General features: G+C 44.9%; 8 protein-coding genes across 8 annotated transcripts in view; 7 read left to right on the top strand and 1 right to left on the bottom strand.

The window, feature by feature from the left end:
* LOC6617123 (RYamide receptor) overlaps positions 1-22,468 on the bottom strand; it is a 51,156-nt gene that overhangs the window by 22,624 nt on the left and 6,064 nt on the right. The window contains exons 2-4 of the mRNA XM_002041414.2: positions 5,363-6,120; positions 4,167-4,283; positions 3,230-3,428 (exon numbers count right to left, since the gene is read on the bottom strand). Of these exons, the coding sequence (XP_002041450.2) occupies positions 3,230-3,428; positions 4,167-4,283; positions 5,363-6,018 (972 nt within the window). The 5' untranslated portion in view covers positions 6,019-6,120. The remainder of the gene's footprint in view (positions 1-3,229; positions 3,429-4,166; positions 4,284-5,362; positions 6,121-22,468) is intronic.
* Positions 7,919-9,848, top strand: LOC6617120 (pancreatic triacylglycerol lipase). The gene is given in 3 exon segments (XM_032723468.1): positions 7,919-7,964; positions 8,028-8,127; positions 8,129-9,848. Coding segments are annotated over 3 exon segments (996 nt in total). The 5' UTR covers positions 7,919-7,924; the 3' UTR covers positions 8,985-9,848.
* LOC6617119 (phospholipase A1 VesT1.02) lies at positions 10,509-11,696 on the top strand. The gene is made up of 2 exons (XM_002041410.2): positions 10,509-10,617; positions 10,680-11,696. The coding sequence occupies exons 1-2, from the start codon at positions 10,578-10,580 to the stop codon at positions 11,663-11,665; spliced, it is 1,026 nt and encodes a 341-aa protein (XP_002041446.1). The 5' UTR covers positions 10,509-10,577; the 3' UTR covers positions 11,666-11,696.
* Positions 12,316-13,497, top strand: LOC6617118 (phospholipase A1 VesT1.02). Its single transcript, XM_002041409.2, has 2 exons — positions 12,316-12,416; positions 12,475-13,497. The coding sequence occupies exons 1-2, from the start codon at positions 12,377-12,379 to the stop codon at positions 13,452-13,454; spliced, it is 1,020 nt and encodes a 339-aa protein (XP_002041445.1). The 5' UTR covers positions 12,316-12,376; the 3' UTR covers positions 13,455-13,497.
* Positions 13,951-15,158, top strand: LOC6617117 (phospholipase A1 VesT1.02). Its single transcript, XM_002041408.2, has 2 exons — positions 13,951-14,053; positions 14,108-15,158. The coding sequence occupies exons 1-2, from the start codon at positions 14,014-14,016 to the stop codon at positions 15,079-15,081; spliced, it is 1,014 nt and encodes a 337-aa protein (XP_002041444.1). The 5' UTR covers positions 13,951-14,013; the 3' UTR covers positions 15,082-15,158.
* LOC6617116 (phospholipase A1 2) lies at positions 15,247-16,629 on the top strand. The gene is given in 5 exon segments (XM_002041407.2): positions 15,247-15,489; positions 15,550-15,744; positions 15,747-15,887; positions 15,890-16,363; positions 16,366-16,629. Coding segments are annotated over 5 exon segments (978 nt in total). The 5' UTR covers positions 15,247-15,449; the 3' UTR covers positions 16,494-16,629.
* LOC6617114 (phospholipase A1) lies at positions 17,518-18,733 on the top strand. The gene is made up of 2 exons (XM_002041405.2): positions 17,518-17,622; positions 17,709-18,733. Exons 1-2 carry the CDS (start codon positions 17,580-17,582, stop codon positions 18,680-18,682), a joined length of 1,017 nt encoding a protein of 338 aa, XP_002041441.1. The 5' UTR covers positions 17,518-17,579; the 3' UTR covers positions 18,683-18,733.
* On the top strand, positions 19,140-22,327 carry LOC6617113 (mucin-5AC). Its single transcript, XM_002041404.2, has 3 exons — positions 19,140-19,245; positions 19,300-19,576; positions 19,630-22,327. The coding sequence occupies exons 1-3, from the start codon at positions 19,206-19,208 to the stop codon at positions 22,232-22,234; spliced, it is 2,922 nt and encodes a 973-aa protein (XP_002041440.2). The 5' UTR covers positions 19,140-19,205; the 3' UTR covers positions 22,235-22,327.

Below are 22,468 nucleotides of genomic sequence, written 5' to 3'. Positions count from 1 at the left end.
GAAAATAACATATACCCCTTGTGAGGCATATAAATGCAAAAGAGAAAAAGTAGAAATGGTAACCCGTTGCAATTTGGACTGCTGGCCGCCTCCTGTTCGGGACCTGCCCAGTTGGATGGCTCATCAGTCTGCATTTTGACCAGCCATGGGGCGGCCAACAGGGGCTCAAGTATCGAGAGGACGACGGTGGCGATGATGATCACTATGGCGATGGCGATGACGATGACAACGATGGCCAATGCATGGCACTTTCTGGCCAAGAGTTACGCCTCTTGCAGTCAATTATGCAATTAACGTTTCGCCAGCAAACAAGAAGCAATCGCGCCAAACAATCCGCGTTTCCTACACATTACACACTCGTAGTCGACACTTTGACAAAATAGAATCGAATGCAGATGGCAAATGCAAATGCTGCCCAGCAGATCGATAGTTGGTTGTGCAAAAGACAAAAACGAAAAAAGAATAAAGAAGTAATAGCGATACACGTACTCAATCCAAAGCCGCAATCGTCCCCGCTGACAACTATGAAGTGTCATCGCCCCAAGTCAGCAATAATATTATTCCCACTTTGGATTTACCATTCCGACTGATTGTTTTGCCAGCGGTGTGTTTCCCAGCAATTAGATGATGGACTGCGATTTGCAACTCGTGCAAACAAATTTAGGAAACACTAGACAAATATTGAAAAAGTGCAATGGCAAATGGGAATGCCATTTGTACAGCAAAAACAAAGTGAATTATATCGAAGGAATTGAGGAATAATTGAATTATTGGTCAGTAGAATTATACTTTAATTGTTATGCCGAGCGAGTCACTCATAAATCCTTCCAGTTGCCCACACAAGCAATTAAGTCTGAGCAAGATTACCCAATAAACTTGTAGTTTCCAATCGACTTTTGACAACGGGCGACAATTACGATTTTCGAGGAAGCTGCGACACACAGTCGTGGCCTCATGGGGAGATCGAGTAATTTGCTAATCATTTCAGCTGCCAATTGGCAAAAATGTTCGATAGATGCCGGGACACAAGGAAGAAATTGTCAACGATGGACGATGGCAGCGAATTGAGCGAAGGGAGCCGTCATGAGAAAATGAGAAATCCAAGTCAGCAAAATTGTTGCCGGGTTAAGTAACCAAATAGCTATTGGTAGCCACTTTTTGGGCAACTGCATCAAAGGATGGTCAGAGCTTGGACACTGGAGGGGAGCCGCACTTGGAGCCACTGCATCGCAAAAGTGAATGGCAGATGAAGCTGCATTGCCTTGGGCTCAAATTGGGTAACATTGCACAGCGGTGGGCGAAACTGTCAGCAATTGTTTTTATTTTCATCTTTTGGCATGGGCTCTTTCTGTTGGCCAGCTGAAGGAGTCCCTGTCGGATGACTGTCTGATCTCTGGGATTGGGCAGTCATTGGGCCAACTCAGGCATTCTGTGACTGCATTCTCCAGCAAATATGGCATTTTAATTACTGACTGTGGACATCAGTATGGACCCTTAAATAAGAAGGTAAATTGTATTTTAAAAGTTTGTTATAAAAGACCACAAAATATGCACTGAAAATGATATGAATTATAAAGAATCTCAAAGAACTAAATTAGTTTTGAAATAAGATATTTCCCAATTTATTACTATACATTAAAGGGTGTGTCTGTCATTTGTCCAGAAAAGGTTTTAGCCCGCTCGCATGACTACATTTTTGGCCAACTGGCTTTCGGCTGTCTTCTTCTTCAGCTCAGCTGCACAATTGTCCATCGACTTTGGGGGCTCGTTTGACAAGTATAGTGGTTACGTAGCACTCCCACCCCCATCCTCATCGCAATTGATTTCCTGGAAGACCATAAAACGCTGGATGGCATCTTCAGACGACGAAGGCGAAGGCGACTTGTACGCAGACGCAATGGCAATCTCGTTGGATCGCACAGGCTTCCAGCTGGCAAGTGGATAGGTGGATAGGTTTGGGGACCCCTGTACCAAGTACGGACCACATGCACCGCATAAATCTTTTCTCATTTACTTTTGCCGAAACTCGGCTCGTGCAAGTTTATTGTAAATAGTGTCTGTGTCTGCACAGTGTGATTATGTGAGCATTACATGCCATTTGGCACGCTGCCACAGCCCCAAAATCCGACTCGAAAAATAACACAAGTAGTTGCTCAAGAAGTTAAAGCTTTAAACACACTAACTTATGTAAAAATAAAATAGCCCTAGGCTCAGACAAATCTGCAGACATGGATTGGCTCTCCATTATCCATTTAGACGTTGAAAGAGTAGAACACTGCCTTATTGTTAGTTAAGATACAAGTTGTTAGTGGTACAAAATGTGCGATTACCCCCTGCTAGGGTATGAAATCAACAGTGAGGAGCAGGAAGCCAGCCTTGCCACGCTTGCTCCCCATTGACCCCAGATTTTTCTTTGGCTGTTCGGAGCGAAAAAAAAGGGGAAAAAATGCAAAATCAATTTGAAGATTGCTGCTTCGACAGCTGTCGTCATCGTGGCTGTCGTTTCCACAAACTGCATCCTGCTGATGGCTCAGTTTGAGCCTGGGCTTCGACTTAAGTTTGAGTTCACTTGGAGCAGCCAGCAAGTGGGGGCTTGTCATTGACTGCAGATCGAGGCAGCGGCAAGGTGCTGCGATTGGGGTTAAACTTTAGAGTCAACACAACCCAAACAGGAGATGGTTTAAATTATGCAAGAGGAGTTTTGGCCATGGCGATTACTGGTATTTGCTTAAATATATATAAGCACACTGATTGGGGAATATTTACTAATAATAACAATTAAATAAGCTTCGGGGGACCCATTAAAGTGCTCATTGAACAACATTATTTGCAAACTATTTTCAAATGCTTCGTAAATTTGCTTGTGCATTTTGACCTGCTAAGATCAAACATCATGAAATCGTACATAACACGTTGATTACAAATTATTCTGCATTCAACAATTATTTCCATTAAGCAAATTGATTGTGTATGCTTAGGCTTAATAAGATAAATAATAAATAAGTGTATTTACAACATAAGTTACACTGAAATGATGCAAGTGTACTACATATCCTAAGTTCCTTGCTTTTACTTTCGATTCTTTTGAAGTCACCATATATTTTCGCACAAAAACCCTTAGCCATGGCCACTCTCACGGGGATTTGACTAATGGAAGGGTCAATTTTAAGCGCAAATTAGTTTTTGCGGTGGCTCAGAAGTGGAGATTCAGGGTTTCAAATGGACTCACTTTCCGTTTGGAGCGTGCCATCCGCTGGTCGCGGTTGGTTTCCGCCTCGCCTGGCGGTCGTTTCGCCCAGACACGGATGGCGATCCGGGTGTAGGTGAAGATGAGCACGCCCAGCGGCACGACGAACTGCAGCGCGAACAGGGACAGGGTGTAGTAGTACTCCTGCGTACGCGACGGCCACATCTCGCGGCAAATGTATCTGATGGATGCACGCGCACAAAGGACATCACATGGAAGAAGGGAGGAGCAGTGCATTAGTTTCAAGTGGTTAGTTCTGGTGGTCACCGAGAATCAGCTGTCACAAAAGGACACCCGCACATACGCTCATGGACTCTCGGTTGAGTGCACAGTTTCATTTTAATTCTAAGCCCTTCTAACTGCTGCAAACAATGACAGGATGTGTGGCTCCTCCAAAACATATTCTCATTTTCCTCATTTTGAGATGGGTTTTAGCTGCATCTAGCTCAAGTCTCGCGATACAACATAATAACTAATTTTAGTCAACTTTTAGCAATCAGAAATGACTTGTAGAACGTGCCCCCGGCATGCAGATGATTTCACTATTTGCATTTTCATTATACTAGACCACAATTCCATTTGGTTGTGTTGGAAGGCTCCTAAATGTGCGTATTGCATTAAATATGCTCTCTACTTGACCTCTAGGAATGTCAGCACCCTTTGCCCTTTGGGTTGAAATACTGTGCGGCCAGCTTTTAGGCCTACTTCCAGACATATTCGTCTTCGCACAGACAAATTTTCATGAATGATACAAAGGAAAAACACTCGCCGAAATTAATTTTCCTAAAATTTCACTGCCTAATATTGCAACACACAATGCCTAAAATTTCTCATAACAGAGTTCTTTAAAATAAATTTCTTTCTCTGCATGCGAATAATATCATATTTTGTTACCCTGTTTCAAATGGTCGGTACTTACTTCTCGCATTTCTCGTGCCATGGCGTCATGGGGATGTCGAGTCCAGAGACGATGGGTATGGGAAGTGCGGTGGCAAGTGCAATAAACCAAACGCCCCCGATGATGTAGGTGGCATAGCTGAAACAGAAGGAACATAATATATATTTAAATGGGTAGTTGAGTTGATTTCCTTCATATTGTTACGACGCTTTTTTTGTCATCTGAATGTTACTTAAACTTACTCCCGTTTCAACGTGGCGTATGAGTGATGCAGTATGTTGATGGAGCGTGATACGCGGGCATTAAGCACTGAGCTCGGTTTGTTTTGGCTCAAGGAGTGCTGTACGGTAATAAATGGTGGTCATGTTGAATAATTATCAGCTTTATTGACATTATGTCCCCACAAATATTTGCAGAAGCCACGGAGGATGACTTTCGTGGCCCACAACTACTATGAAACAGAGTCACGCACTTGCAAACACTGACGTCAGCAAGATTTCCATTTGGACAACACAGGAAAAATCTTATAGAATTTATGATTAAAAAGAAATAAACATAATCCTCCAAATATCATATTAATCAATTAAAACGTTTTGTAAAAGATATTTCGATTTGAGTAACTATTTTTTCAAAGTCTTCTAATTTTTCTCTGTGTACATGCAACAGACATTAAAAGTCGTCCGAGCGTGTAATACCCACGCCAGCTCTTGAACTCGGCGGAAGATGAGATGGATGTCAGTGGATTGACACCGCGAAGTGGCTGATTTTCCGAGGGAAAACCGCTGTATTCAGTTACCAAGCAAATTGGCGGTTGCAATAAGTCCGGCCGGCCAGTGCTTGTTAACAAGCCGCATGCCTCGGATTTTTTGGGTCTCCGATTACTATACAAGCCAATCAACACTGTGAGCCGCCTTACTAAAAGCCTACATTCTCTGGGGATCGTGGCTTAGGTCAAGTGGTCAATGTGGACACAAATGTAAATACCCCGGTGGGCACTTAACGTTATCTAGACACGCCAATGTGGAAACTGTTAGGAAACGCTTTTGGAGAAAGTACTTAAATAGTTTTACTATTTTATACTTTTAACTATTAATGGCAAATAGAAAATATTGTATAAATTTAGTGGAAAAGTAATTTAATTTCGAAAATGAAATGATGGTAGATGGTACAGATGCATGCAGAAATAAAAATTAAAAAAAATATTTACTTATACTTACCGTTTTGTGATGCGTGGCTTTAGTGGCCACATGATGGCTATGTAGCGGTCTATGCTGATGGCCACCAAAGTATAGGCGCTGACCAGAACTGAGACCGCCTGCGAGTAGTTCACAAAGTGGCAGAGCGCCAGGCCAAACGGCCAGTAGTTCAGGATGAACAGCGAGATGAAGGACGACGGAACGCAGAAGAAGGACATCAGGACGTCGCCGATGGCCAAGCTGGCTATAAAGTAATTGGTGACCGTGCGCATGCGAGGTGTGGAAATGACGATATAGCAGACTGTTCCGTTGCCGATCAGGGCGAAGATAAAGATGGGAATGTAGAGCATGTAGACGATGCCCTTAAAGTAGTCACTGGACCACAGGTCCTCCGATAGAAGGTCATAGTCGTCACAGCTAAAGTTCATCAGCACAGTGATATTATAGGTCTCCAACTGGAGGCCACTGAGCGTCGTGGTGGATCCATATCCATTGCTGAACCCTTCATCGCCCGCTGGCAGTGCGGTGGTATTGTGAAGTAGTGATGCGGGATCCGGCAGGACGAGGGACCCCTCCTGGTAGTCATCATTCTCGTTCCGCAGCAGCGGCTGCTGGGGGGCTATGTAGTACATCTTATCGCTGCCACCAGGCAACCGATGGCTATTGTGGAGCTCCATTCAAGCGCGTCAATGGGAGAAGAGCAAGCTCTTAAGCCAAAACTTTGTTAAGCATTCTGGGCGAAAATCCGGGCTCTTCAAAATCGACTACTGGCAGCCAACCTGCAAGTGAAATTTTGAGGCCTTAATTACTTAAGTTTCTTAAATATTTTCTGTCCTACATTGCGGCTACTTAATAATTCGTTTGATACATTCGATCGAAAAACGTTGCATAGTTTCGGGAGGCTGTCAGTATAAGAGTTTCTCGATTGTGTCAATGTGCAGAAAATAGAAGACAAGTTTAATTTAAAAATAAAAGAAATGTCTCAATTATCATGTGGAAGATTTTTTTAAATCAAAAGCATTGCAATTGCCTTTCTATACAATAAATGTTCTCAAGTTTAAACGGAGTTTAAAAACTTTGGGGATAAATGTAATTTAAACATAGGTTTCTGTTTTCGGCTCATTCATGTAAGCTTCGCTTGGTTTTAATAACTCGCCGAATGAACTCTGACATCGACTGACATCATTCACCACCCAAACACTTTGCCCACCCACCACCTGCCAGAACAAGGCAAAGTTATCAAGAGGGTAAATTTGTTATCTCAGATCAATAAAATTGCTGGGAATTTCGCAAAGGTCTAAACGTATGCGGAGCTTATTTTGTCATTTATTTTGCCTGGACTCCATAATTGATTTTTTTTTATAAATTTTTCTGCCAAATTCTAAGCTACTGTCAATATCCCATGTCAGGCCACTTCCGCTCATATTTCCGAGCTTTGGAATTTACTCATTAATGTTATTCAAATAATTTTGTATTCTCAGGCATTTGAAAAGCTGGCCATGAAAGAAAATTACGCATTACGTGAAGTGTCTCTCGATAACGTAGAAAATGAGGTTGCTATCAATGCAATTTTAAAGTAGCCAATTTAAAGTTCAGGTTCCAGTTTTTTGTGGAATTAAAGGTAAAGGCTTTTGCTTTGGTATTTAAACAGAGAGCACGTTGAAAGGCATAGGCCAACAACATTATTCAACGTAAGCAGCAGCTCTTAATTAATGAACATCTCATTAATTCTGTATTAACAACGATGTAAAACTGCAAATGTGTGCCGCGAAATAATTACATATTGTCGGTTGGTATTCTACTGGTAATATACCCAATACTACCCATCTACCCAATATCGGAAAATAAAAACTTGCAAAGCCAGAGCAAAAAATTTCAAATTAAATGAGCCTCTGGAGACCGATGGCATTAAACATGATTTTAGTAACAAAAAAATAACAAAATCACGTACAAATCGAGCTGTGGATTTGTGCGTCATTGAAAATGTAACAACGTCTTGTGTTCTCCTGAAAAATGGTAGCAGTTCAGATTTTTAAGCTGGTTGGTGAGTTGGTGCATAAATTTGTTTAGCTGTCTTTCAGGCTGAATGCAAAAAATATTTAATTTCCATTAAAATGCCTTGGAAAACCCACAAGGAGCTAAACATTTGCCTATCATGTTTTTACAATAATATTATTGTTTTCCTTTATAACGAAGTCTTTAAACCTAGAAAGCCAGCTTATATACAAAAACATAAGATATTTTCTCTACTAGTCATGCTAAAATGGAACTCAACCTTTCGACGTTGCAAAATAAATCGCAGACAATAAGCGTCACAGAACTTTTGCTTTTATTTCATGAAATAAAATAGTCTAGAGAGCCAACTAAAGACAGGCTATCATTAGATAAAAATGCGATCTGATTCGGAATTCCAAAAAATAAAGAAAAGCAAACAATCAGATTAATTTAATGTACCCATACCACCTAGTCAGCCAAAGTAAAGCCGTACGATCTAATCAATTGTCGATAAGTCGACCACCAAGGGACCTATAAAAGACACTGTTGGCGAACTGAAGAACCATCAGTTGTGGGGTTAACTACAATATGAAGACTTTCCTGATTTTGGCTATCGTTGCTCTAGCCGGTAAGAACAGAAACATATCCCGAAACCCTGCCTTATTTCAATATCTTATTCTACTCTAATTAGCTTCGACTTATGCTCTGGAGGAATCCGAGCGCGTCAACGGGGAGAACGGCTGGTACGTTCCCCAGCAGAACGGCTCCCTCGAGTGGGTGGCCATGGATGCGGCTTGAGGGCCGTGGCCTGACCACCGTTCCCGTGAACTTTTACCTGTTCACGCCCAAGAACCCCTCCAGCAGCAAGCATATCTACGCCACCACCAAGTCCATTTCCAAGTCAAACTTCAACCCTGCTCACCCCACCCGTTTCGTGATCCACGGCTGGACCCAGAGCTACTTGAACAGCATGAACTCGGACATCCGCAAGGCCTTCCTTTCCAAGGGAGACTACAACGTGATCGTCGTCGACTGGGCGCGTGCTCGTTCCGTGGATTACGCCACCTCTGTTATGGCTGTCGCCGCCACTGGAAAGAAGGTTGCCAAGTTGATCAACTTCCTGAAGGACAACCACGGTCTGAATCTTAATGACGTGTACGTGATTGGTCACAGCCTGGGCGCCCATGTTGCTGGATATGCCGGCAAGAACACCGACGGCCAGGTGCACACCATCATTGGTCTGGACCCCGCCCTGCCCCTCTTCAGCTACAACAAGCCCAACAAACGTCTGAACTCCGACGACGCCTGGTATGTGGAGTCCATCCAGACCAACGGCGGCACTCTGGGATTCCTGAAGCCCATCGGCAAGGGAGCCTTCTACCCCAACGGTGGAAAGACCCAGCCCGGCTGCCCTCTGGATGTGACTGGAGCCTGCTCCCACGGACGCTCCACCACCTACTATGCTGAGGCCGTCAGCCAAGACAACTTCGGAACCATGAAGTGCGGTGACTACGAGGAGGCCGTTTCCAAGGAGTGCGGAAGCACCTACTCCAGCGTTCGCATGGGAGCTGATACCAACGCCTACATGGTCGAGGGCGACTTCTATGTGACCGTGAATAGCAAGGCTCCCTTCGGCATGATTAACTAATGACTGTGCAATGCTTAAAAAATAATATAATTCTTTTAAAGTTTTCGAATCTGAAAGGGGCTGCCAAAAATGATATTTCGCTCATAAGAATGTGCACTCCCAATCATAGCCAGAAACATCTTTGCCGTTTTCAGCAAAAGCGTTTTCCCACTTTCTTTGACATGTTTGTAATTATAATTAATGAGCGAACTGCAAATGCAATTTCGCCAGCGGAAAAGTCAACTGCCACATTTATTTGCATAATATGATAGTGGAGGCACCACCCACATGAGGCATGACGCACAAATATTTGAATAACGAACTGGCTGGCGTAGGTGGACTGTGTGTCCTTGTGGCCCAATTAGCTCTCGAGCATGTGAAGTGTTTGACAACAAGTATGTGTACCTGATGGATTGAAGATTGAAGTTGCACGCTTTCTACTTCAGATTCGTACAGTTAATCGTCAGATAGGATATTTTTGGAGCGAGCTCTTGAGTCCCACCAGTTTGATAACAATGTATTCCACCTTCGGTCCTTTTATATATGAGTGGGATAGTTTGTTTATTTTACAGTGCCTCGGTTAAACTCATTTCAATTATCCATTTAAATTCAGATATTTGTTTCCTAGAGTCCCCTTCAACCAGGACGAGTAGGGTATTTAAAGCATGCTGTTTGATTCTCCGACAACTTTGGGTGACATAACCACAAGGAAAAGCAAATATTAGACGCACGAATGTTAAATGGGTAAAGGTTGTTCTGTTTTTATTTAATTTGCTTAATCAAACGCTTAAACACGTATATCATGATGCGAGAAAGGTTCACGTGAAATACAATACTCTTCGATAGGCTATAAATTCAAAATGCTCACTGAATCCGTCTATAATGAACTATAATAAAGTTAAAAGTCGTGGATGGTCTGCGGTTTCTGTTCATGTTCATATTCACGTTATTATTTGGATTAATTTCTCAATAAGCGATGATTAAGGGGAAACGGCAATTTAAAAAGTGCCTGAAAGTATGCAGTCATTTTTTAACAAATTTCAATCTTGTAACTTCCGGTTAGGCGGCTGCATTGAGATATTATACTTCCTGTTTACTGCAGCAGCAAAAGATGATTTTGAATTGAAGATATTTTTGCTTGTTATTTTCATGTTTTAATTCCCCAGCTCTACACCTTCGCTGAGTACTTTATACCACAGATTACATACCACCAGCTGACCAAGATAACACACAAGTCGAGCAAAACAAAAATGCACTGGAGTGTTAAATTAAATGCCCATTTAATGATACCTACAATTACGTCCACTTAGCCCGACTTACAGGAGATTAAGTTTCAATACTCATTAATACCCAACAATCAAAGAATCAGTTCGCAAATCGACCACGAATGGCGCAATTGAAAAGCCAATCAACCGATAAAAGAGCCATCAGATTTGGAGTTCTTGAAAAAAACATGGCCAGTATGGCCGGCTATCAGATTGATTCAAATGTACCTAAACATCCCAGGCAGCCAAAGTAATGCCAACCGATTTAATCACTCCGTGATAAGTTGGGGACGTATAAAAGCAATGGGTTTCGGACTGAACTACCATCAGTTGTGGGCTCTACTGCGTTATGAAGACATTCCTGATTTTGGCATTCTTTGCTCTGGCCGGTAAGAATTTAAGAGTTTATATTTCTAAAGAATCCCATCTAATATGTTAAACATCCTTTCAGCTTCGGCTATTCCGATCAAGAAATCTGAGCGCGTCCATGGGGAGAACGGCTGGTACGTTCCCCAGGAGGATGGCACTTCCGAGTGGGTGGACATGGACTTTGCCGAACAGTGGATGGAAGCCCAAGAGCTGCTGGAAAGCCGTGGCTTGACCACCGTTCCCGTGACGTTCTACCTGTACACCTCCTCGAACCCCACCAAGGGCAAGAAGATCACCGCCTCCACCAAGTCCATAGATGCCTCCAGCTTCAACTCCGCCCACCCAACTCGATTTGTGATCCACGGCTGGACCCAGAGCTACACCGCCAGCATGAACAAGGACATCCGCAGTGCCTGGCTCTCCAAGGGAGACTACAACGTGATCGTGGTCGACTGGGCCCGTGCCCGCTCCGTGGATTATGCCACCTCCGTTATGGCTGTTGCTGCCACTGGAAAGAAGGTTGCCAAGATGATCAACTTCCTGAAGGACAACCACGGTCTGAATCTTAATGACGTGTACGTGATTGGTCACAGCCTGGGCGCCCATGTGGCTGGATATGCCGGCAAGAACACCGACGGCCAGGTGCACACCATCATTGGTCTGGACCCCGCCCTGCCTCTCTTCAGCTACAACAAGCCCAACAAGCGTCTGAACTCCGACGACGCCTGGTATGTGGAGTCCATCCAGACCAATGGTGGTAACTTGGGATTCCTGAAGCCCATCGGCAAGGGAGCTTTCTATCCTAACGGAGGAAAGACCCAGCCCGGATGCGGTTTGGACCTGACTGGCGCCTGCTCCCACGGACGCTCTACTACCTACTACGCCGAGGCCGTCTCCGAGGACAACTTTGGATCCATCAAGTGTGGCGACTACGAGGCAGCCGTTTCCAATGAGTGCGGAAGCACCTACTCCAGCGTTCGCATGGGAGCTGATACCAACGCCTACATGGTCGATGGTGACTTCTATGTGCCCGTGAACAGCAAGGCTCCCTTCGGCATGATTAACTGATAGAAACTCAATAAACTTTAGAAAACTCGAACTCTCCGCTTTATTACTAATAGGTTTTTATGGGCATTAATAAATTGTTTTTTTCCTCTGTGAAATCCCTTTGATTTCCGCTTGATATGATATCTGGCTTTTTGAAACATAAAAAGGCGACTTCCTTGTCGGATCTAGCCGGCCATAAACCATAAAACCATTGCTAGCCAACCAATTCGGTTTATTGATATATATTGTTGCACTTGTCCATTATTTGGATTACCTTGAGTTCGTTAGTCATTACTTAACAATGGTTTTATGGTTGAAATAAACAAACGATTTAAGGTGCTATAATCGACTTTTATAAGATTTGATTTAAAGAACAAAGGAAAACAAAAAGTTATAAAAGTAAAAAACTTATATTTCGATATTTTAGAATATGCAAATAATATTACAATAACATCAAGGTTAGGGTTGTGACCCTGAACCTTATCTTTGCGTTGATGCAACTTGAAAAGCTCTACTGTATTAATTTTTTCCCTTATCAGCTTCGCTGTAGAAAACGATACGCTATCAAAGCACGGCGTTCTAATCGTTTGTATGGGCCCTATCTTATTATTCAGAAGCTGTCAAAGCCTCAAGTGCTTACTGATATTTAATGGTGATTACTGTGATTATTTCAGGCCTATAAAAAGCGTGAAATGAATGCTTTCTCCACCACAATAGCTTGAGACCCCCAACATGAAGGTGTTTTTTGTTCTTGCCGCCTTACTGGCAGCAGGTAAGTTGCCCACCAAATTGGCAATAGAGGCATGTAACTGATGAGCTATTTCTAATAGTGAGTGCCCTGCCCATTGAGGAGCGCGTCAATGGAGAGAATGGCTGGTTCATCCCCAAGCTTGATGGAAGCTTCGAGTGGATGGACATGCAGGATGCCGAGGATCTGATGGCCAACGGAGCCCAGATAGAGGGCCGCATCAGCACCAACGCCGTGAACTTCTACCTCTACACCAAGTCGAACCCCACCGCTGGCAAGGAGATCAAGGCCAAGTCCGGCTCCGTCGAGGATTCCCACTTCAACAAGGATCATGGCACCCGCTTCGTCATCCACGGCTGGACCCAGAGGTACACCGACGACATGAACACCCGCATCACCAAGGCCTGGTTGTCCAAGGGCGACTACAACGTGATCGTCGTTGACTGGGCCCGTGCCCGTTCCGTGGACTACGCCTCTTCCGTCCTGGCTGTTCCTGAAGCCGGTGGCAAGGTTGGTGCGATGATCAAGTACCTGCACGACCACCACGGCTTGAACTACGACAGCCTTGAGGTGATCGGCCACAGCCTGGGAGCCCATGTTGCTGGATACGCCGGAAAGACCGTCGGAGACAAGCGCGTCCACACCATTGTGGGTCTGGATCCTGCCCTGCCCCTCTTCAGCTACGATAAGCCCGCTAAGCGTCTGTCCACCGATGATGCCCACTACGTAGAGTCTATCCAGACCAACGGCGGCAAGCTGGGATTCCTGAAGCCCATCGGCAAGGGAGCCTTCTACCCCAACGGAGGCAAGAGCCAGCCCGGATGCGGACTGGACGCCACCGGATCCTGCTCCCACGGACGCTCCGTCCTCTACTACGCCGAGGCCGTTACCGAGGACAACTTTGGATCCATTAAGTGCCACGACTACGAGGATGCCGTTGCCAAGAAGTGCGGAAGCACCTACTCCAGCGTTCGCATGGGAGCCATTACCAACGCCTACATGGTCGATGGTGACTTCTATGTCCCCGTGAACAGCAAGGCACCCTTCGGCAAGATCGAGTAGAACCATGTTGTCTGAATAAAATACATTACTGAATACTCCAAAACTGAGAATCTTTCATTTAATTAGCGGTTATATTAATGGGGATTAACCCTTCTTTTATTTAAAAATATGTTCACTTGGTTTTCAATTATTAATTGACTTAATCCGACTTGAAGTATTTATGACTTGCTCTTAGAGTCGTGTTTCGCCAGCCCCTAAATTATACTTAGCAACCCCCATCGATATGGAGGACCCATCACCGTTCTAAAAAGTACTTAAACCTGAAGTACACTAGGATTTTCGAAGCACTCGAAATCAATCGAGAATATCTTGTTCTGACTGGCAATAGATTACAAATATTTGTGAAGTTTTTCGTGTGCTTTCCTCTTCGGGTAAACACATGTCGTCATAATGGGGATTACAAATACAATCATTAAAAACGAATAAATAGCCCGAAAATGATAAGATTATCTTATAATACTATCCTGATCTTATATGTGCTGCTGCTTTTTGATAACTTACAGCCTATAAAAGCTGTGGTAAAATGGTTTAGTACGTTAGATTCTGCGAAGATATCAATATGAAAGTGTTCATAGCTCTAGCGGCTTTGTTGGCAACAGGTGAGTTATAGGGAGTATTATTGCTATATACTGGTAACATTTATTGGTTTCTAGTAAGTGCTCTTCCCATTGAGGAACATATCAATGGAGAAAATGGTTGGTTTGTGCCTCAGGTAGATGGCAGTTTTGAGTGGATGGACAAACAGGACGCCGCGGAGCTCTTAAATAGAAATTCACTCATCGAACCACGTTCCAATGACGTGTCCTTCTACCTGTACACCAAACATAACCCAACCACAGGAAGGGAAATCAGGGCTGATGCTTCATCAATCGAAGACTCTCATTTTGATAAAAACCAGGGCACTCGTTTCGTAATCCACGGGTGGAACGGACGCTACACTGATGGCATGAACGTCAAGATCACCAGAGCCTGGCTTTCGAAGGGAGACTACAACGTAATCGTCGTTAACTGGGATCGTGCCCAGTCCGTGGACTATATCTCATCGGTGCGAGCTGTTCCTGGAGCTGGAGCCAAAGTGGGGGAAATGATTGAATATCTGCACGAACACCATCATATGTCCCTGGAGAGCCTGGAAGTAATAGGACACAGTTTGGGCGCCCATGTGGCTGGCTATGCTGGAAAGCAGGTGGGAGGCAAAAGGGTGCACACGATTGTCGGTCTGGATCCTGCCATGCCTCTATTCGCCTACGATAAGCCGGACAAGCGACTGTCCACCGAAGATGCCTTCTATGTGGAGTCTATTCAGACCAATGGGGGCGAAAAAGGTTTCCTAAAACCCATTGGAAAAGGCACCTTCTATCCGAATGGAGGACGAAATCAACCAGGTTGCGGTTCAGACATCGGAGGAACCTGCGCCCACGGGCGATCCGTTACCTATTACGTGGAGGCCGTCACCGAGGATAACTTCGGAACCATCAAGTGTCACGACTACCAGGCTGCGTTGGCCAACGAGTGCGGAAGCACCTACAGTGGAGTTCGCATGGGAGCTGTTACCAATGCCTACATGGTCGAGGGCGATTTCTATGTGCCCGTAAACGGCCAGGCCCCCTTCGGCAAGATCGAATAGAGGGGAACTATTATATTTACCATCTTATCAAAATACAGAAAAATTGAGTACTCCAATAAAACTCAGCCATTCTTTGATTTCGATTTTGAAGTACTCGCAGGTGAAGAGTACTAGGATTCCAAAACACTCAAATACAAAACTTTATAGATAGCATATTCCCACGGGCTGTAATATAAGATTATAAGATGCAACTGCAACTTAATAATGTCATTAGCATACTATCAGTTGATATCATTACCATATATATAACACTATCAAATGATAACAGTCGTTTCCCGATCTCAAGTAGACTGTCTATTGATAAGTTACAAGCTATAAAAACGGTTGTAATAAACCTTTAGCAGACTACATATTACGGAGATACCAACATGCGGGAATTACTTTTTCTAGCAGCATTATTTGTAACGGGTATGTCCTAATTGGTTTTCAAAACCACTTCGATTTATATAATAATTTCCTGGTTCTTAGGTATTGCCCTTCCTATTGAGGAGCGTATCAATGGCGAAAACGGGTGGTTTGTGCCCCAGGAGGATGGCACTTTTGAGTGGATGGACAAAAAGGACGCTGAAGAGCTCTTAGAGAACATTTCCCCTCTCGAATTCCGTTCCAACGAAGTGTCCTTCTATCTGTACACCAAACAAAACCCCACGGAAGGCAAGAAATTAGTGCCGATGTCTCTTCAATTGTAGCCTCCCATTTCAACAAGGACCATGGAACGCGTTTTGTCATTCACGGATGGAAGGGGAAATATACCGATAGCATGAATGTCGATATAACCAAGGCCTGGCTCTCAAAGGGAGACTTTACGGTATCGTTGTGAACTGGGCTCGGTCCCAGTCCGTGGACTATGCCATGTCCGTACGAGCTGTTCCTGGAGCTGGAACCAAAGTGGGAGAGATGATCCAGTATATGCACGAAAATCACGATATGTAACTTGAAACCCTTAAGGTGATTGGACATAGTTTGGGTGCCCATGTGGCTGGTTATGCTGGTAAGCAAGTTGGCCAAAAGAGAGTCCACACAATTGTGGGTCTGGATCCTGCCCTGCCGCTTTTCAGCTACGATAAGCCAGACAAGCGTCTATCTAGCAAAGATGCCTTCTATGTCAAGTCCATCCAGACCAATGGTGGCGTAAAGGGATTCGTGAAACCCATTGGAAAAGCCACATTCTATGTGAGCGGAGGAAGGAAACAACCAGGATGTGGAGTAGACCTTGCAGGAACCTGTTCCCATGCCAGGTCCGTTCTCTACTACGCCGAGGCTGTCACCGAGAACAGTTTCGGAGTGTCCAGTGCCAGGACTACCAGGCTGCTCTGGACAAGGATATGGCAGAGGATACGAATGCGTACAATGTAGAGGGCCACTTCTATGTGCCTGTAAACAGTGAGGCTCCATTCGGGAAAACTGAATAGAAATCAATGCAGATTAAATAACAGTAAACTGAGCTCCCAAAAAATCAGGTGGTCTATTTTCGACAGTCTATCTGCATCTTAATTGGGCTCTTAGGGGGTTCTAATCACTGTCAAATCGCCAAGTGCTTTGTCGCACGTCAGTGGATGAGGACGGGTAAACCATCCTCTATGGAATTCGAGTCGCCATTCATGAAGAGCTTCTTTGGGTCACGGTCACGTTGTCTATAGATAGTCTGCATTTTTAATCAAATCATTTTGCTGGGGGTTCATCTTCATTGGCGGATTGGTTTTTATTGATAGGAAAACATATAAGCTAAGTAATCACGATGATGATATATATGTAGTGTATTTCCTTGTTTATGTTCAAAGTAAGCTTCTTATTCAATATATTGCTATTCAAATATTGATATACTATTAAAATTCCTCTGCAGCAGTGACAAGAAATATTTCTTTGATAAACCATTCACTGATTTTTAGGACTCAAAAGCTTTTGCGATTAATTTTATATTTAAATTGGTGACCAGCTGTGATATTTTGGCAGCGAATATTGAATTTTGATTAGAATTGACGAAGTGCCCACAAGCAAGCAACTGATAGTGAAAGCTACTAAAGGCTTAACTCTGCCAGAAAACAAGTGGACTATCATTCACTTGTGCGTGAAATGAATGCGATTTATATCTAATTTAAATATTATTTGCAGAGTGGTGTTATGACATAGATACTCTCTAAACTGAAATTGACTGAAGATAGTCTATCTCTCCACGCAAAGATGATAAAAGCACTGATCGAATTGTACGTCAACAATTGTTGCCTATCGGAAACGTGAACTACTTCATAGGGACACGCGGCCCAGAAGAAATCAATTCAATCAAATTATATTCAAGATGGACATTCAACTTAGAACAGATTGCCGAAACACATGTTCCGCTCTTATCGGAACGGCCGATGGTCCGAGTGGCCAATCCAGTGGCCTATCTTAAGTGGTATGCTTCAACTTGTCTGTGATTTGATCGACTGATCGGACCCACCATCCATATAAAGTAGCCACGCCACCCACAGTTATTAGTTGAAGTTGACTTTGCCGCAATGATGAAACTGTTCCTGGCCTTGGCCTTTTGTGTCCTGGCGGGTAAGTTCGAGAAGGTTCCCCAATATTTAATCCTTAAATTAAATTTAATCCTGATTAAATTATTGGCAATCATTTCGCATTTTCAGCTAATGCCGTGGAGGTTCGTGTGAATGGTGAGAACGGATGGTATGTGCCCCAGGCCGATGGTACCATGGAGTGGATGGACCGCGAGTTCGCCGAGGCCTACTTGGAGACCAAGAACCGCATGGAGGGACGCAACGTTCTGAACCCGGTCACCTTCTACTTGTACACCAACTCGAACCGTAACTCTCCCCAGGAGATCAAGGCTACGTCAGCATCGATCTCTGGCTCGCACTTCAACCCCAACCACCCCACCCGCTTCACCATCCACGGATGGTCCTCCAGCAAGGATGAGTTCATCAACTACGGTGTCCGCGATGCCTGGTTCACACACGGCGACATGAACATGATTGCCGTCGACTGGGGACGTGCTCGTTCCGTGGACTACGCCTCCTCCGTTCTGGCTGTTCCCGGAGTCGGCGAGCAGGTCGCTACCCTGATCAACTTTATGCGCAGCAACCACGGCCTGAACCTGGACAACACCATGGTGATCGGTCACAGCCTGGGCGCCCATGTCTCTGGCTATGCTGGCAAGAATGTGAAGAACGGCCAGCTGCACACCATCATTGGTCTGGACCCCGCCCTGCCCCTCTTCAGCTACGATTCCCCCAACAAGCGCCTGAGCTCCACCGATGCTTACTACGTGGAGTCCATCCAGACCAACGGCGGCAAGCTGGGATTCCTGAAGCCCATCGGCAAGGGAGCCTTCTACCCCAACGGAGGAAAGAGCCAGCCCGGATGCGGTGTTGATCTCACCGGATCCTGCGCCCACAGCCGCTCAGTGATCTACTACGCCGAATCCGTGACCCAGAACAACTTCCCCACCATGCGCTGCGGCGACTACGAGGAGGCTGTGACCAAGGAGTGCGGTAGCTCCTACAGCTCCGTCCGCATGGGAGCCACCACCAACGCCTACATGGTCGCTGGAGATTACTATGTTCCCGTCCGTAGCGATGCTCCCTACGGAATGGGCAACTAAGTCCAGTCTATAATCTAATAAATTGAGTGAAAGCTCTGTGAGCGAAAGCAATTCGTTGTGAGCTTTATTTTACCGATATTCCGGGCTACCATTGTGGAGCGCAAGTTTGGGGACTTACTAGATTTACTTTAACTTAAAGCTTTTCAATGCAAAAATTATTTATAAAGCAAAAACTTGGTTATCTTTCTAACGGTTGCGATTTCTACCATGTAATTTGAAAGATAGTTGAATAATTTCGTTGTATTAAGAAATAATTTAATAATGAATTTTTTTTTTTTAATTGAAATGATATTACTTTAGAAATGTCCTCTAAAATTTTTTAGCCCAAAATAGTTTACCAAGAATTTTGTTAAGTGCTAGTAATGTATTTATTTCGAGATCTTTGAATCTTACTGATTAAACTTGATCTAATCACTTCACTGTTGTTGCGCAGATTTGGTTCTCATTCAACATTTGCAGACTGAAGGTATAAATAGCAGTACCAGGAACAACTAGTAAGCCATTCTAAATATTCACTTCAACGATGAGATTGTGCCTTCTTGTGCTGGGCTGCGTGATAGCTGGTAAAGACTTTTCACATTGACAGATTTCGGTAACCTAGCATGCATTGAATTTAGCCAGCGCCTGGCCGGTCGACCAACTTACGGTTCGAGATCATGGCATCAATGGATGGTTTGTCCCTCAAAGGGAAGGTGGTCTAAGATGGATTGGTAAAGCGGAGGCGGAGCGCCAATTGGAATACTACGAGGCTCAGGAGGCTTTGGAAGGTCGTCTGTCCACCAACACGGTTAATTTCTACCTCTACACGCTGCAGAATCCTAGCACTGGACAGCAGATCAAGGCTACCCAAGCCTCCATCAATGGCTCTTTTTTCAATCCCAAAAATCCAACTAGGTGAGCAAGCAGGATATAAATTCATACACAAACTAACTGTAATGGTTCAATAGAATCACCATTCACGGTTGGAACTCAAACTACAAGGATGGGGTGAACACCAGGATAGCCGATGCCTGGTTCCAGTACGGCGACTACAACATGATTGCAGTAGACTGGTTCCGTGGGCGTTCCTTGGAGTACGCTACCTCTGTGGCCGGAGCCCCAGGAGCTGGAAAGAAAATAGCCGCACTTGTGGACTTCCTAGTAGAGGGATACGGCATGAGCCTGGACACTCTGGAAATTGTGGGCTTTAGTTTGGGCGCCCACGTTGCAGGACACACCGCCAAGCGGGTGAACTCTGGCAAGGTGGGAAAAATCGTGGGCTTGGATCCTGCCTCTCCCCTCATTAGTTACTCAAAGACCGAAAAGCGTCTGTCCAGCGATGATGCATTGTATGTGGAGTCAATCCAGACAAACGGTGCCATTTTGGGCTTCGGCCAGCCAATCGGAAAAGCTGCCTTCTACATGAACGGCGGTAGATCACAGCCTGGTTGTGGTATCGATATAACCGGCAGTTGCTCACACACCAAAGCTGTTCTGTATTACGTGGAGGCGCTGCTGTGGAACAACTTTCCTTCGATGAAGTGCGAATCCACCGCGGACGCCAACAAGAACAACTGTGGCAGTACATACAGTTCAGTTATGATGGGTGCTACCATAAACTTCTTTGTCGCAGAAGGTATCTTCTACGTGCCGGTAAACAAGGAATCCCCTTACGGACTTGGAGAAGTGAACAATGGCGGAGAGTCTACAACAGCTGCTCCTGAAGTTACTTCTACTACTGATAATGGTGAAGATGAGTCGACGACCGTGGTCTCCACATCGACGACAACGGGTAAGCCAGAGGAGTCGACAACCGAAAAACCCGAAGAGGATTCCACAACAAACAAAAAGCCCGAAGAATCCTCTACTACAACCGAACAGCCCGAAGACTCGACTACAACAACCGGAGAACCAGAAGATTCAACTACGGAAGCCCCAGAAGACGAAAATACGACCGCTACTCCAAGAGATGGAGGAGAGGAATCGACGACAGAAGAGCCCGAAACGACCACAGAAGAGCCAGAAGAGACCTCTACATCACCAAGTGGTACTGAGGATTCAACAACTGAGGAGCCTGAGGAAGTTTCTACTACACCCAAAGAATCCGAGGACTCCACCACCACAAGTCCTGAGGAGGATGATACTACGTCAGCACCTGGCGAAGATGATGATACTACCGTAGCTCCAGGAGGTGACGAAGAGGAAACAACCACCGAGGACCCCGAAGAAACCTCTACATCACCCAGTGATACTGAGGATTCAACAACTGAAGAGCCCGAAGAAGATACTACTACACCCAAGGAATCCGATGAGTCCACCACTACAAGTCCTGAGGATGATGATACTACGTCAGCACCTGGCGAAGATGATGATACTACCGTAGCTCCAGGAGGTGACGAAGAGGAAACAACCACCGAGGACCCCGAAGAAACCTCAACATCACCCAGTGATACTGAGGATTCAACAACTGAAGAGCCCGAAGAAGATACTACTACACCCAAGGAATCCGATGAGTCCACCACTACAAGTCCTGAGGATGATGATACTACGTCAGCACCTGGCGAAGATGATGATACTACCGTAGCTCCAGGAGGTGACGAAGAGGAAACAACCACCGAGGACCCCGAAGAAACCTCTACATCACCCAGTGATACTGAGGATTCAACAACTGAAGAGCCCGAAGAAGATACTACTACACCCAAGGAATCCGATGAGTCCACCACTACAAGTCCTGAGGATGATGATACTACGTCAGCACCTGGCGAAGATGATGATACTACCGTAGCTCCAGGAGGTGACGAAGAGGAAACAACCACCGAGGACCCCGAAGAAACCTCAACATCACCCAGTGATACTGAGGATTCAACAACTGAGGAGCCCGAAGAAGATACTACTACACCCAAGGAATCCGATGAGTCCACCACTACAAGTCCTGAGGATGATGATACTACGTCAGCACCTGGCGAAGATGATGATACTACCATAGCTCCAGGAGGTGACGAAGAGGAAACAACCACCGAGGATTCTGAGGATTCAACAACTGAAGAGCCCGAAGTTTCTACTACACCGAAAGATTCCGAGGAGTCGACCACTACTACGTCAGCACCTGGCGATGATGATGATTCAACAACCGAGGAGCCCGAGGAAGATACTACAACGACCAAGAAGCCAGTTGAACCCTCAACTACAACCGAAGAACCTGAGGATTCGACTACTGAAGTTCCCGAGGAGTCTACATCAGAAGAACCCGATAAGAATACCACATTAACGGAAGAGCCAGAGGAGACATCTACAACAAACGCAGAACCGGAAGTATCGACTACCGTTGAACCGGATGTTGATAGTACTGTTGATCCAGAAGGTGACAAGTCGACAACGGAGGACCTCGTGGATGTATCCACAACCCCTGTTCCCACTGAGCTTCCTTCGACAACGGGTGTCCCTCCTGAAGTTCCCATCACCACCCTGGCTCCAGAAGTTCCCTCAACACCACCACCGAAAGATGGAAATACCAAGAACATCTTCATTTTTAACGTGTTTTTGGTGAATGTTAAGATAGAAAACAAAAGTTAAAAGTGAGGCAATGGTTCTTACTTAGTTTCCCGCCCATTTGGCGAAGAGAAAATAACAATAAAATTCAAATAATACTGCAAGTCCATTATTAAACGTTTAGTTAGTTTGTTTTTACCTATTTAACTGGAAGTGACTCACACTTAATAGTGACAGGGAGCTCGAAATCGTTATATGTCTAGTTAATCAGCTCGAACAGTTGATTATACTGAGACAGAACGTGCTGATTAGTATATA

This window comes from Drosophila sechellia, chromosome 3R, assembly GCF_004382195.2.
Source record: "Drosophila sechellia strain sech25 chromosome 3R, ASM438219v1, whole genome shotgun sequence".
NCBI classification, from domain to species: domain Eukaryota; kingdom Metazoa; phylum Arthropoda; class Insecta; order Diptera; family Drosophilidae; genus Drosophila; species Drosophila sechellia.
This window is presented reverse-complemented; position numbering and strand designations above follow the sequence as displayed.